The 15,038-nt window shown below is 38.0% G+C and overlaps 1 protein-coding gene across 1 annotated transcript; it reads left to right on the top strand.

Annotated features, from left to right (window-relative positions):
• The first annotated feature begins 649 nt into the window (after window positions 1–649).
• Window positions 650–13,900, top strand: LOC125075365 (ran GTPase-activating protein 1). Its single transcript, XM_047687100.1, has 12 exons — window positions 650–866; window positions 1,664–1,851; window positions 2,425–2,559; window positions 3,675–3,827; window positions 4,286–4,455; window positions 5,662–5,764; window positions 9,151–9,262; window positions 9,759–9,854; window positions 10,333–10,458; window positions 11,490–11,602; window positions 12,898–13,083; window positions 13,689–13,900. The coding sequence occupies exons 1-12, from the start codon at window positions 758–760 to the stop codon at window positions 13,878–13,880; spliced, it is 1,683 nt and encodes a 560-aa protein (XP_047543056.1). The 5' UTR covers window positions 650–757; the 3' UTR covers window positions 13,881–13,900.
• Window positions 13,901–15,038: the final 1,138 nt, after the last annotated feature.

Raw genomic sequence — 15,038 nt, 5'->3', positions numbered from 1 at the left:
GGATTTACAAAATCGATATCATCATACAAATGTAAATCAATATTCTTAATAATTAAAAAAATAAGTTCTCTAAATTATACATAGTTCAATTCAACCCTCTCTTTACTTGTTTATAACCAATGGCTACATTTCAGGTGTTAAACAATGATATTAAAGAAAAAGCCAAAAGACTATTTTTTTATATGTTTGGCATTATATATTGCTCTTAAATAATTTCACGTATAGAGTGGCTATAAATATAACAAACTCATTTACATGTTAAAAAACTTTGATTAATTAGATTTATTAATCGAATCGAAAAAAAAATTAGTGTAGTTAGTATTTCTTGATTTGCATGCGGGACAAGTAATAATTAATTTTATTGTGTTTAATAATCTATTTAAGAGTAAATACTTTCTTCCATTTTACTGCCATTTGCGAGCCAATGGTAATAATGTAATTTGATTTTATTTTGTGACATAATCTTAAGGAAATATTTTTTCATACATTAAAAAAATAATAATAACAATAATATACAGAATGAATTTATTAAATATACGTATACGAGTATTTAACTGTATAATACGGATTATTTGAAAAATAATCTTATCACAAAATGACTTTGGAGTATGCGTATAATAAACGTCACTACGAAGTTGACAATCGATCGAATTGACTTTTTTATTGACAAGCGGAGCGCAGAAAAATTAAAAAAAATCCGTTGCTACGATTATTTTCTTGTTGATTTTTATTTAATAAACAAATAGAATAACTTAAAATGTCGTTCGATTTGAACGCAATATGTACAGCTTTAAACGAACCAAATAGAACAGTGAGTGGTGTTGATTTTTCTGGAAGATCGTTGAAATTGGATAACGAAAACGATGGTACGTAAATATAATAACACGTGAAACATCAACAATATTATAAGCCTACTGTATACAACTATAGTTATACCGTTAAATAATAATAATATAATACATAAATGACATCAATATATTACTATTTTTTTATAATTTATAACCTCTTTATTAACCGCCTTTTTATACACAAATTTGCTTAAAAATATCTTAGTAGATGTGTTATATAGGACGAAAAGCTTCAATAAGTTTTTAGCAAGCTGATAATAATGTACACACTCATTGATATTGTTTCTTTAAACATTAAACAATTATTTCATTAATTCATCATCATCATCCTCCTATCCTTATCCCAATTTTACTTGGGGTCGGCGCAGCATGTCTTTTTCTTCCATACTTCTCTGTCGGACGTCATCTCACAAGTAACATTCTTTCTAACCATATCGTCTTTCACACAATTCATCCATCGTTTCTTTGATCATCCCCTACCAAGGATATAGAATCCATCCACATCCATTCTCAAACCCTTCTCACAACATGGTCCTCATTCCTCTGCATAACATGCTCATAACATGCCGGTATTCAGCCGGTTTCCAGATAGCTTCTCGGTTACCGGTGTCACTTGCAAACTTCTTCTTATGTACTCATTCCTTACTCTATCCATTCGTGTAACACCACACATTCCTCTCAGCATTCTCATCTCCACCACATGCAATTTTATTCATTATAATAATCATATTGCTTCTTTAAAGAAGAATAAAGCAACAACCACACTCGTTTCATCTGTGTTATATTATTTTTAATAAGTGTTGTGGTTATTTCAGCACAGCCAATCGTGAATGCTATCAATGCATGTCCAGACTTACAGTACCTGACTTTGACGGGCAACACTCTCGGAGTGGAAGCCGCACAAGCCATAGCAAAAGCGTTAGCCCAACATCCCGAGTTAAAAACAGCGAGATTCTCAGACATGTTTACCGGGAGAATGAAAACAGAGATCCCACCAGCTTTAGTAAGTAACTTATCCTTTTGTTGCCTATAAAACGGACGGCAGACGATCTTATGGGCCACCTGATTGTAAGTGGTCACCACCGACCATAGGCAATGGTGCTGTAAGAAATATTAACCATTCCTTACATCACCTATGCACCCCAAACTTTGGTAACTAAGATGTTATGTCCCTTGTGCCTGTAATTACACTCGCTTCTAACTGGAACACAGATATACAGAGATATACAGAGTACTGTTATTTGGCGGTAGAATATGTGACGAGTGGGTGGTACCTAGCCAGACGGACTTGCACAAAGCCCTACCACCTATAAAGTTAAGTATATTAAGTTCTCTTAACAAATACGACACTGCAGTGACTGAAGATAATTTTATCACTGACTAACTGAAGTGTTTGAGACCGTAAGTGTCAACTTTTTAACAGTGAAGGTTAACGAGAAGAAGAAAGAAGACTCCTGAATAGGTGAAAGATAGAAATCTTTTTGTACTTAAATTAATTTAATATATATATATATATATATATTAATTAAAATCCGAATGTGCTTCCTAAACTAATAAATATAATAATCTATTCCAGAGTGCACTCGGCGATGGCATGATAGAAGCCGGTGCCCGTCTTTCGATTCTGGACCTGAGTGACAATGCGTTTGGTCCCATCGGGGTTGAGGGTTTGGCGAAGTTGCTTCAAAGCGATGTGTGCTCACAATTACAGGTGAGATATTTATATGACCAAACTATTTCTTGTGATATTTTTAACATGTTTAAGCTGGATATTAGTATGTAATATTCTGTAATAAAGTATTTGATATCCTGTTAAGGATGCTCTGCTGAACTAGAGCCTCTTTTGAGGGGAAGATTTGGAACTTATTCCACAACACTCTAATGCCAAGTGAATTAGAGTGTTTTGGAATAAGTTTTACACTCATGCAGGTATCCTCGCGTGGTTTTCTTACACAAGATTAATTATATAAATACAAATTAAGTATGCATATGAAATGTGCTTGTCTGGTATTAAAACCCACAACATACGGGAATTCAAGAGCTCTAACCAGTCACTCTATATGCCTAGTTCGAGTGTTTTTTTACTTATTCTATAGATTTGATGGCTACTACGCTTTGTATGGGATCAAAGCAACGCCATCTAGTGACAGAAATCGGAATCACAATTCTTTACTTTGTCTAAAGAGTTTATAATATATTATTGCATTCGAATGTGACGACGTGAACGCTCGTGATCGGTTTTTTCCAGTATTTTGCGAGTGCGGGCGTTTATATTGACAATCTCAAGTAAAATTTACTTTATTGAGTAAGTTTGTCAATTCAAAGTTCTTTATTCAACACAGGAGTATAGCCTATTCCAATCGAAGTAGGAATAAAGATAAACAAACCTAAGATTTACGTATTTCATGCGATTCGCTAATAACTCGGCTGTATTGTGCACTACTGAGAGTTTACGATTAATATATGCCTATTTATAATACAACACTGTTACACTTAACTACTTATAACCACTTTAATTTTACTTCCAAAGTTCCGATAACGGTTTCGTCGACGTTCAAACGCTAATCGCAAATCCACAGTGAATATCACAGATTAATCGAGCTCTCGACCAATGATGTCGCGTCAATTTGCTGTCAAATGATGTTTATTTGGCTTTTCTCCTCTTATGTTTGGAATAGAGTTTATTACACTTGCTTATCGATTGACAGAATTCTACCACTATCGCACTAAAAAAACCTCCGACTAGACATACAGTTATAATAACAGGAAATATTATTATCATGATAAAACCTTAAGAATTATAATTTGTACTACGTTTTTTTTCAGGAGTTACGCTTAAACAATAATGGTTTAGGTATAACCGGAGGTCGGTTGCTAGCGAAGGCTTTGTCGGCGAATCCTCGCAGCCTCCGTGTGTTCATAGCGGGGCGGAACAGATTGGAGAACGAGGGGGCGAAAGCATTAGCTGGTGTTTTTCGGGTAAGATTACATTATTTGAAATTAGAACTGAGTTTGTGAGTTTTTTTTTTTAGTTATTGCTTAAATGGTGTTGGATTCGAATTCGATTCGGTAGGCGGACGAGCAAATGGCCCACCCGATGATAAGTGGACACAACCGCCCATAGACAATAGTGCTGGAAGAAATATTAACCATTCCTTACATCACCAATGCATGACCAACCTTGGAACTAAGATTTTTATTACTTTACTTATGGTTTTTTTAAATGTTTCGGCTCAGTCGTTTGAACGTGAAGGCGTAACAGACAGAGTTAGTCTCCCGTTTATAATATTAGTATAGATTTTTTAATGACTCGACCCTGTTTTTGAGCTCAGGTACTCGAGATGAGCCGAGATGGTCCAGTGGTTAGAACCAGTGCATCTTAACCGTGAATTTTGTACCCGAACTGGCCTAAGAGGAGAATCGTTTTCAATTTCCAGTCGATGGGCACCCTGGAGGAGATCGCGATGCCGCAGAACGGCATCTACCACGTGGGCATCGCGGCGCTGTCGGAGGCGCTGAAGCACAACCCGCGCCTGGCGCGCCTCAACCTCAACGACAACACCGTCGGCCCGCGCGGCGCCGCCGCCCTCGCCGCCGCGCTGCCGCGGTACGGACTCCAGTACTAACGCTATTTGAAACGGGAGAGACTGGAGTACTACCTCCTTTCTCGTACGTTTGCTGCGTAAACACTGGTTGCGCTACCACTGTCACTTTCACCCCTACTGTTTATACTATTACAAATATCCCGTTTTAAATACTATTAGTAATAAAAGTAACCATGTTAATTTAAAATCTTGTAGAGGAATAGTGGTCTATTCTTCGATTTTGATAGAAGACGGAGTTCGAATGATGAAAATATTGAAGTTTGAATTCAAAAGAGACCAAGGAGTGTACTGTTTGTTTATAAATACTTCTCATTGCATAGTTTAGGCTTTGTGCCGTCTGGATAAATGCCACCCTCTCATCAGATTCTAACGCCAAACAGCAGTTAGTGTTGTTGTGTTCAGGCTAGAGGATAAGTAAGCCAGTGTAACAACAGGCACAAAGGACCTAACATCTTAGTTTGGGATGTAAGGAATGGTTAATATTTTTTACAATGCCAGCCTTTAATAATAATAAATATATATCGGACAACATCACATACATTACTCTGATCCCAATGCGAGTAGCTAAAGCATTTCATCCTCCTGCCCTTATCCGAATTTTACTTGGGGTCGGTGGAGCATGTCTTCTTCCATACTTCTCTGTCGGACGTCATCTCACAAGTAACATTCTTTCTAACCATATCGCCTTTCACACAATCCATCCGTCGTTTCTTCGGTCGTCCCCTACCTCTAAATCCTTCCACATCCATTCTCAAAACCTTTCTCACAACATGGTTCTCATTCCTCCGCATAATATGCCCATACCAAGACAGCCGGTTTACAGATAGCTTCTTGGTTAGTTGTTAAAGCACTTGTGTTATGGCAGATCAGAAGTAACGACGGTACCACACACACCCAGACCCGAGACAACATAGAAAACTTATGAACTTTTTCTACATCGACTAGTGGCGTACCCATTAAAATTGGTGACACCACCTAATACCTAAACGTATTGATCTCGGGCTTGAATCCCCGGAGTCCTGGGCTAAAGCCCAAAAAGCCATATGGTAGATCCGGCCCTGATCCAGGTTATAAGAGGAGGGGAACATCTTTGCTGGAAGCGAGTTCCATTTTAAGGCGGTTCGACAAAGAAAAGAGTTACCAATCTTCTTGGGCAAGGGGATATTGTTCCCTAATAAAAGTAATTGAACAATAATCGTCCTTCACAGATTAAAAAACCTGAAATCAATAAACTTTGGCGACTGTCTGCTGAAGAATTCGGGCGCTCGTGCGCTGGCGCAAGGGCTCAAGGAGAACTCTGTCTTGTTGGAGGTATGGTGTATATATATTTAGATACAATTAACTATATTATGTAAATTAATATATATGTAAATATTAACCACTAACGATATATCTTTTGTATTGCCTGACTGAATAATACTTACTAAACCAATATACAGCCTATTCCAATCGTAGTAGGAATAAAGGTAAACAAACCTTAGATTCGCGTTTTTCATGCGATTCGCTATTAACTCGGCTATATAGTGCACTACTAAGAGTTTACGATTAATATATCTCTATTTATAATACAACACTGTTACACTTAACTACTTATATCCACTTTAATTTTACTTCCAAAGTTTTGACAACAGTTTCGTCGACGTTCAAAACGCCAATCGCAAATCCACAGTGAATATCACAGATCAATCGAGCTCTCGACCAATGATGTCGCGTCGATTTGCCGTCAAATGTAGTTTATTTGGCTTTTCTCCTCTTATGGTTGGAATATAATATATATAAGACTCATACTAAATGATGCATCTCGTTCTTTAGGTATTCGATTGTATTATTTACACAGAGTGCCGCTGACGTCATCACATTAAATCAAACGATCGAACAGACGACGTTACTTGGTGGTAGGGCTTTGTGCGAGCCCGTCTGGGTAGGTACCACCCACTCATCAGATATTCTACCGCCAAATAACAGTACTCTGTATTGTTGTGTTCCGGTTGGAAGGGTGAGTGAGCCAGTGTATTCACAGGCACAAAGGACATTACATCTTAGGTCCCAAGGTTGGTGGCGCATAGGTGATGTAAGGAATGGTTAATATTTCTTACGGCGCCTTTGTCTATGGGCGGTGGTGACCACTTACCATCAGGTGGCTCATATGCTCGTCCGCCAACCAATGCCATAAAAAAAAACGAATAATAAAAAAGTGTAATTTTCGAACGATATATAAAAAACGGACATTAAAACACCATTTGTGAAATCAGTTCAATGACCTGCAAACGGCGACGGACGCGCCCGCTCCCCTTTGAAACCCCCCCCCCCCCCTTAGACGTCAGCCGGCGGTACTTTGGGGTAATAGTTTGCGTACGAATAGTTCGGAGCGGCAACGTCTGACGTATCTCGTCCGCAAGTTATCGCCACGCTAGTACTTGTGTAACGATATCTCCGATAATCTTATAGGACGTTGTGATATAATTAAATTTTAATTTTACTTTGTATCTTTGTGTTTGGTCTTAAAACGCCTTATATTATTAGCGGTATCATTTGATGCGTTGAAGTCACAGACACATTGTATGTGTACCCGCTCTACACAATATAATATACTTTAAATAGGATACTTTCGGTGGTGAAAATTAAATTATGAAATTCGATAAAAATTAAAATAATTGCAGAACTATATACCTCTAAATATTAAATTTTGTATCATCAAAGTGCATTATTAATTTATTATATTAAAATTGAAAGTCGTAATTTTTAGCCTGTATATCACGCGACCTAAAACGCGAGCCGCCATGGCGTGACGTCACATAGGCAAACTGTCATATCAACATCGTCTGGCACTCTGATAAACAACTTTTCTGGAGTTTTAATGCTTGTATTTGTACATTCCACTCCAACGAAAGCGATTGTAATTCATTATTTTCCCAAAAAACACCAAATATTTATAGCCGTTAACGTTGAATGAGTGCCGGTCGTACATACACGACTGTTGTTTTTAACAATCTGACGTCATCAAAATGACTTACAGCGGGAATAAGAACGGTTTAAAATTTAATTTAATTTTATGGCAAGGAAGTGTGTTTATTTATACGCATGCATTTTTTTTGTCGCTTTTTATTTGGAATATCAATATTTTGTGATTAGTTTTTCAAACATAGTAGAATATTTAGTCTATAATGGTGGCAGGTGTGTATCTCTTGACTGTGTCTAGCTGCTTCACATTACTAACCAACGCTAGTGTTCCGGATATCCGCCCACTAATCCACTCGACGCTTCGATCCCAAGCGCTTCCATCACAGTCAAGTTTTTGTCGATACGTAGCGCATGTTGGACCGTATTGGCAAAGACTTGATGATGACGGGAAGGGCTGACTGGAGGTGGGAGGGGGGCGACCTTGAAGTTCCTCGAGTGACGACGCTGCACGTGTGTTGGTGATCATTCGAACGGAGTGGCGGAGGATTTCAATAAAAATATGATTGTTAAATAGTCCATTCCAATGGTAGGAGGTGTAGAAATAAATAAACCTTACGTGTACATAATAGACTATTCGACTGGGTTTTTAAATCCATTTTATATTGTTTAGTAGAGGTTAAGGAACCCAGTAAAAGTTGTTTTTTTTTATTCTAGTACATATTTGCTGAAAAATATCAAATTAAAAATTCAATATTTAAATAGCGCGCGAAAACGCTACTTTGACAATATGCCGCTGCAATGGGGTCGGTGACGTCACTTTCCTGTGTTGTAATCTGTTGCACATATAATCCACATACAGTAGGCAAACGAGGTCAACGAGCAAGTGACGTCATCATCAACCCGACCAACCAGGAGCGTTTTGTGTCACGTGACAAACGTTTAAAAAAATGTATTTTTATTCATGGATTTTTGAATAAATTAATTATTATTTTCAACGTTCGTTAATAAATAATCATATTTAAACTCATAATATATACTGATTGCAATAATTGACACTTTATTTTTCGCATTGTCGAATAGTCTATTCGTGCTCAACATTATTCGTTCTTAATTAATATATCTTTGTTTATAATACAAAACTTGACAACTTATATCCACTTAAAGTAAAACCAACTTATCTTGATGTAGGTAATAAAGTATATGAGGAATCCCTTTAGATTTGAAGCGTTAGTAAAGAAATCCCGTAGTATTTACAATTACAAAACAGAGACAACTAACATTGAAAATATGATATCCATTACTAGATTTGTTAATAGGAATATTCAAAGGAACCAAAGGAAGGATCCAAGCGTCAATAAAGCACTGGTAAAAAGTCCCAGCAACGATCCTGATCCCTTAGTCTATTGTCCTCCCCACTCCTAACACAAGCGATAAGCTTAAAAGTAGGGGTAAATAGGAATATATGTAATTCCTTAATTAATTTGAGGCATTGTTATGTTAATAAAAAAAATAGGAGCTGTTTTTATTTATTAAAAATGAGCTGTTCGGGTTGTTTAAAATAATCGACTCTCGGAGACTGCCTTCGGATTGATTTGCCTAAACTCAAATACGTTACGGTTGCGTCAAAATGCAATTTTTTCACGGATCCTTGTTCAAAATCACGTCGAGTCAAAGTCGATTTATTTGTTCGCCGGAACTCCTACCAGTGGAATGGACTATATTTTTTTATATTGGCAACATTTGAGAAAATATACAAAAATTGAATTATTATTAATTTAGTTTCTTGATATTTTCAGTCACTCGACCTCAGCCACAACGAGATAGGCCGGGAGGCGTGCATGGAGGTCGTGGACGCGCTGACGGCGCCGCCCGACAGCGCCGACAGGCTCACGAGGGTCGTGCTCGCGGGTGAGACTTGCTTTCCGGTGAAGAAAGAGAAAGGCTTCATTGTGAACTTTATTGTATATAATTTGATTTGATTTGAACACAATACAATTTTTTTGGAACTGATATACGTATCGACGCGATTTTGTCGACGCTACCACCTTACGGACCGAAGGTGGTAGCGTCGACAAAATCGCGTCGATTCTTTTTTTTTTAATTTTTAATCCGACAAATTGGTGGCCACCATAGAGATTGGCGATGTTGAAATTTTTTTTTATGGACGAAGAGGCGTACGACCCGATTTGGCAATTTGATAGGAAATGTACACCTTGGAGTTCGAGATATTGTATCCCTTGTACTTACACTAGCTCACTCACTTTTCAAACCGGAACACATCTTTTTAGAGAGCATAGTACTTTTTAACCTTACATGACGGATGCGCTACCAAACTTGGAACACAGAAGTCATCTAGTTAATTAATCAATCTTTATATATATTTATTATAATTTTTTGTCATCAGGTAACAGTTTAGGAGGTGCAGCGAACAAGAAAACGATGAAAAGTAAATTGGGACCGTCAGCGGAACTCAGCGACGGTGAAGGAAGCGAAGATGAATGTACGTACTTCCTTATTGACACTAATGTTACAAATCCGAAAGTAACTTATTGTCTTGCTGTCTGTTACTCTTCACGGTCAAACCATTGCATCTTAATTGATGGAACTTGGTATGAGACAAACTTGAATCCCTAGGAAGGATAACGGTTATTTTTTCTACCTAACACCTGACAACCGACCCCCCTAAAACACGAGCAAACTCGCGGGATTTATGGAAAGTTAGACTGGATATCCTTAACAGACAACCTTAGTATAAGAAATTGATAAGTAAATAAAAAAAAAAGGTTTCTTGTACTGGTCTGGGCTAAAGCCTCGTTGTGTCGCTGAAATCGTATTACGCGTTTCCCCAGAAGATATAGAAGTTGGGGGGGCGGGTATGTGGGACTCGTCGAGGGCGCTGGATCGCTTTCGCATGCTAATCTAGATCTAGCCTACTAAACGCTGTGAAATCGATTCGATGCAAATATAATTCGTTCTAGATGTATCCGGCTCGGACGATGACGAAGAGGAATCAGAACAGGAGAATTCAGAGGATAGCGCCACAGAGGACGCTCAACACTTCGAGACCAGCCTGGACGCCGGGAACATAACGTTGGAGCAGACCGGTGAAACTTCATCTAGTATTATAAAGTCGATGACTTTGTTTATAGTTCATTAATACAGTGGACCCCCCCGGTAATCCGTCATAAATTTTGCTGTCGGAGTACTTTCTAAGAATCCAAATCAAAATATACTTTATTCAATAGGCCTTTACGAGCACTTTTGAATCGTCATTTAACAAACTATTTAAAGTAAAGCTACCACCGGTTCGGAATGTAGATTCTACCGAGACGAACCGGCGAGAAACTCAGTAGTTACTCTTTCTCGAAATCTAAAAATACAGTCATGTTAGTTAAATACAATTATATATGTATGTCATGTCTCCTGCCTGGAAGTCAACGAGCGTTAACTCCACGCTTTTTTATCATCTATATAATCTTGTATCGAATAATATGCCTTCTTTACCGATGTATTTTTATGACATAAAAGTACATTGTACCGACAAATTACATATACAATGATAAGACTCTATGTGTTATACTCTGAAGTACCAATCATACTTCCTACCAATACACTATCACGTGTAGTCGAATTCAAACTAAGCAAACAGAATCGAAACAAAAAAAACGCATCGAGCGCAATATTGGTGGTATTCTAATGGAAATAGGAAAAAAGGTAAACAAACCTTAGATTCGCGTATTTCATGCGATTCGCTAATAACTCGGCTATATTGTGCACTACTGAGAGTTTACGATTAATATATCTCTATTTATAATACAACACTGTTACACTTAACTACTTATATCCACTTTAATTTTACTTCCAAAGTTCCGATAACGGTTTCGTCGACGTTCGAACGCCAATCGCAAATCCACAGCGAATATCACAGATCAATCGAGCTCTCGACCAATGACGTCGCGTCAATTTGCCGTCAAATGTTGTTTATTTGACTTTTCTCCTCTTATGGTTGGAATAGAGTATATGTTAGCGATGGTTGTCAGAAAGATGTTCAATAATAGTAGACATTTCGGATTACAGGTGCCCGGAGTCCACTGTACCACAGAACAGTCAGTAACTAATGTTATATCTTTTCTAGATATTGTAAAAGAAGTTGAAACGGACGTTGGTAAATTCTTGCACGAACCAACGTTGGACAATTTGACCAAGCTTGGATCAAACGCCGCTGACGTCATCGATGTTCATCTACAGGTTTATTTTTGTTTTTTTTTTTGATGATAAAATGATGGAAGAGCAAATAGGCTGGCTGATGGTGAGGAAACCATCGCCTATGGACATTGGTTCCGTGAGAAATATTAACCATTCCTTATAACACCAATGCGCCACTAACCTTGGGTACTACTGTAATACCACCAACAAGGATATCAATCTGAATTAACGGCAATAAAATATTGCTGAAACTGTCCCATGGCTCTCCTTGCGTATTGAACAGAACTCTTAAAAGGGGGGAGGGGGAGAGATTCATCTCATTCATCTCAACGACCTCCGTGGTCGAGTGTACGCCACTCCCGAGGTTCCGGGTCCGATTCTGGGCCAAGTCGATGTAGAAAAAGTTCATTAGTTTTCTACGTTGTCTCGGGTCTGGGTGTTTGCGGTGCCGTCGTTACTTCTGATCTTCCATAACACAAGTGCTTTAGCTACTTACATTGGGATCAGAGTAATGTGTGTGATGTTGTCCAATATTATTTTATTATTATTATTAGCTCAGTCCCGACATCCTTAGTTGTTCCTTATCCAATGGAAAGGAAACTCGTCTAGATGCACGCATTCAGCACTGACTACACAGAGAGTGATCTCTCGATCCCCTGCGTCGATGCCTACAGCCGCGCAATGTCATCCCGACCTCTTCTAGGCTATTAAAAAACTAGGAAGCCCCACTTCAAACGCTTACAAGCCGAGAACATCGCTTGAAGAGCCAAAAAAACTCATAAACATGGAACCCATGCCAAAGGACGCAGCGTATTTCGGAGAAGTTTTTAATGTATTATATTAGGAACCAGTAAATTTCCCACTGCTGGGCTAAGGCCTCCTCTCTTTTTGAGGAGAAGGTTTGCAGGATATTTCACCACGCTGCTCCAATGCGGGTTTGTGGAATACACATGTGGCAGAATTTCGTTGAAATTAGACACATGCAGGTTTCCTCACGATGCTTTCCTTCACCGCCGAGCTTGAAATTAAGCACATGAAAATTCAGTGGTGCCTGCCTGGGCTTGAACTCGAAATCATCAGTTAAGATGCACGCGTCCTAACCATTGGGCTATCTCGGCTCTTATAATAAAAATAATTTGAATATCGAGTCCTCTATATTTAAACGATAAACGTGGACCCCTCAGCTGAGTAGTTTTCTACTCATAGGAGACTGGAACTTATTTACCTCCAAGGGCCTGTCCATAGGACTACGCACGTTTGCATCAAGAGCGAGTGACTTACAACAAGAGTAACGACGCAATTAATTTTACTAACAATATATAATAATAAAATTTCAGACAATACACGACCCGGAGAGTCTGATCCACGCGTACGTGGAAGCGCTCTGCTGCGTGTCGGGTCTGTCGGCGGAGAGCGCGTCCGCAGCGGAGAGCGCCAGCCGTCTCTTTCACACAGTCGTCGCTAGAGCGAAACAGCAATGGCCGCTCGCGAACGCGCTGCTGCGGGCCTTGCAACTTATTAAGGTAAATATCTGTTGTTAATTTTAATCTCAAGACCATTACGATACAAGGCTTTTGAATCGTCATTCTACAAACTATATTAAGTGAAGCTGCCTCCGGTTCGGAATGCAGATTCTACCGAGAAGAACCAGCAAGAGACTCAGTAGTTACTCTTTTTCGACATTTAAAATACAAAGTTATGTTAGCCAAATACAATAATATACTATTTAAAACGAAAAGTCAAAGTCGAAATCTTTATTCAATATAGAAGCGTTACGTTTCGGTTCGGTATTAAACACTTCAGATCTCAGAAGGACCGGCGACGGAACAGTTTTGAACTTCAAAGAAATTGTTATGGAAACTTTGGAAGTAAAATTAAAGTGGATATAAGTAGTTAAGTGTAACAGTGTTGTATTATAAATAGAGATATATTAATCGTAAACTCTTAGTAGTGTTTATAGCCGAGTTATTAGCGAATTGTATCAAATACGTGAATCTGAGTTTTGTTTACCTCTTTTCCTTATTCGATTGGAATAGACTATGGACGCGTTCGTTTTATTCCCAAGGTTCGCATAAAAATTTACGATTGGTAGTTTTGTCGTTATGGATTAATTGTTATTATTTTTCAGTCCGAAAACAAAGACTACAAGGTACGTTGGCGCATATCATCCTGTTACTTGGTATTGGCAAAGCAGATCGACGAGCCATACTTCCCCAACGCTCTCCGAGACACGCTCAAGTTCTTCATCTCAAGCAAGATGGCGACGTTTCCGGGTGAAGTGAAGGACATCGTCGAGAAACATCCGAACTTGTACACTTAGAATAAATGAGTTGATAAGAATTGTTCTTGTTTTTAATTTTTATAGAATAGCGACACGACCCGCCTTCGCAGTGACCTTCGACCTTCGGGTGTATTTAATTAATAAAGAGAATTATTTCATGTAAACATACCAGAAATACACCATACATACAATCAATAGGCTATTTGACTGGTTTTTAAAATCCATTTTATATTATTTAGTAGGGGTTAAGGAAACCAGTGAAAGCTGCTTTTTTTAAATTCTAGTACATATTTGCTGAAAAATATCAAATTAAAAAAAATCCGTATTGAAATAGCAATATGGCGCTGCAATGTGATCGGTGACGTCATTTGCCTGTATTGTAATCTGTAGCACATATAATCCACATACAGTAGGCAAAGGAGGTTAATAAGCAAGTGACTTCATCATAAGCCCGACCAATCGGGAGAGTTTTGTGTCACGTGACAAACGCTTAAAAAAATGCATTTTTATTTATGGATTTTTGAATAAATTACTTATTATTTTCAACTTTCGTTAATAAATAACCATTTTTAAACTCATAATACCTATATACTGATCACAATAATTGACACGTTATTTTTCGCATTGTCAAATAGCCTATTTTTTCCTTTTTTAATAATGTAAATATATAAAAATTCCTTCCTATAAATACGTAAGAACATAAATCGATCGATCCCCTTTTTTTACCATTTAACTATGAGTCGTCATCACCGCCTACAGCTATTGGCGCTATAAATAAAATTAACATTTGTAGTAACAAAGTTACCTTGGTAACTAAGATGATATGTCCCTCATGCCTGTAGTCTCCTCACCCTTCAAACCGGAACAGAACAGTACTGAGTGTTGTAGTAGAATATCTGATGAATGGGTGGTCCTAACCAGACCGGCTTTCATAAGCAATTGGTGGTAGGAACCACCTATCTATCTCAAATAAAAAGAAGGTGGCACATTCAACACAAGTTACCAAATAAAAACAGAGATACACCATAGACAGCCATCCCGTCTATGAATATTGGTCAATTTAAAGAAAAAATACAATATAAATTATACGTGAATATTTGCTATTACTACACAGATAATTAAAAAAAACACCTTAGAAAATGTGGGTTACATCAAATCGCGACCGTCGACTGGGAGTGGGATGGCAACACTACTGAT

Source organism: Vanessa atalanta, chromosome 30 (genome assembly GCF_905147765.1).
Source record: "Vanessa atalanta chromosome 30, ilVanAtal1.2, whole genome shotgun sequence".
NCBI classification, from domain to species: Eukaryota; Metazoa; Arthropoda; class Insecta; order Lepidoptera; family Nymphalidae; genus Vanessa; species Vanessa atalanta.
This window is presented reverse-complemented; position numbering and strand designations above follow the sequence as displayed.

Coding starts and splice junctions, on each gene's coding strand:
- LOC125075365 (XM_047687100.1), top strand. CDS start 758: ATGTCGTTCGATTTGAACGCAATATGTACAGCTTTAAACGAACCAAAT. Junction 10,459..11,489: donor CATAACGTTGGAGCAGACCG/GTGAAACTTCAT, acceptor TATCTTTTCTAG/ATATTGTAAAAGAAGTTGAA. Junction 11,603..12,897: donor TCATCGATGTTCATCTACAG/GTTTATTTTTGT, acceptor ATAAAATTTCAG/ACAATACACGACCCGGAGAG.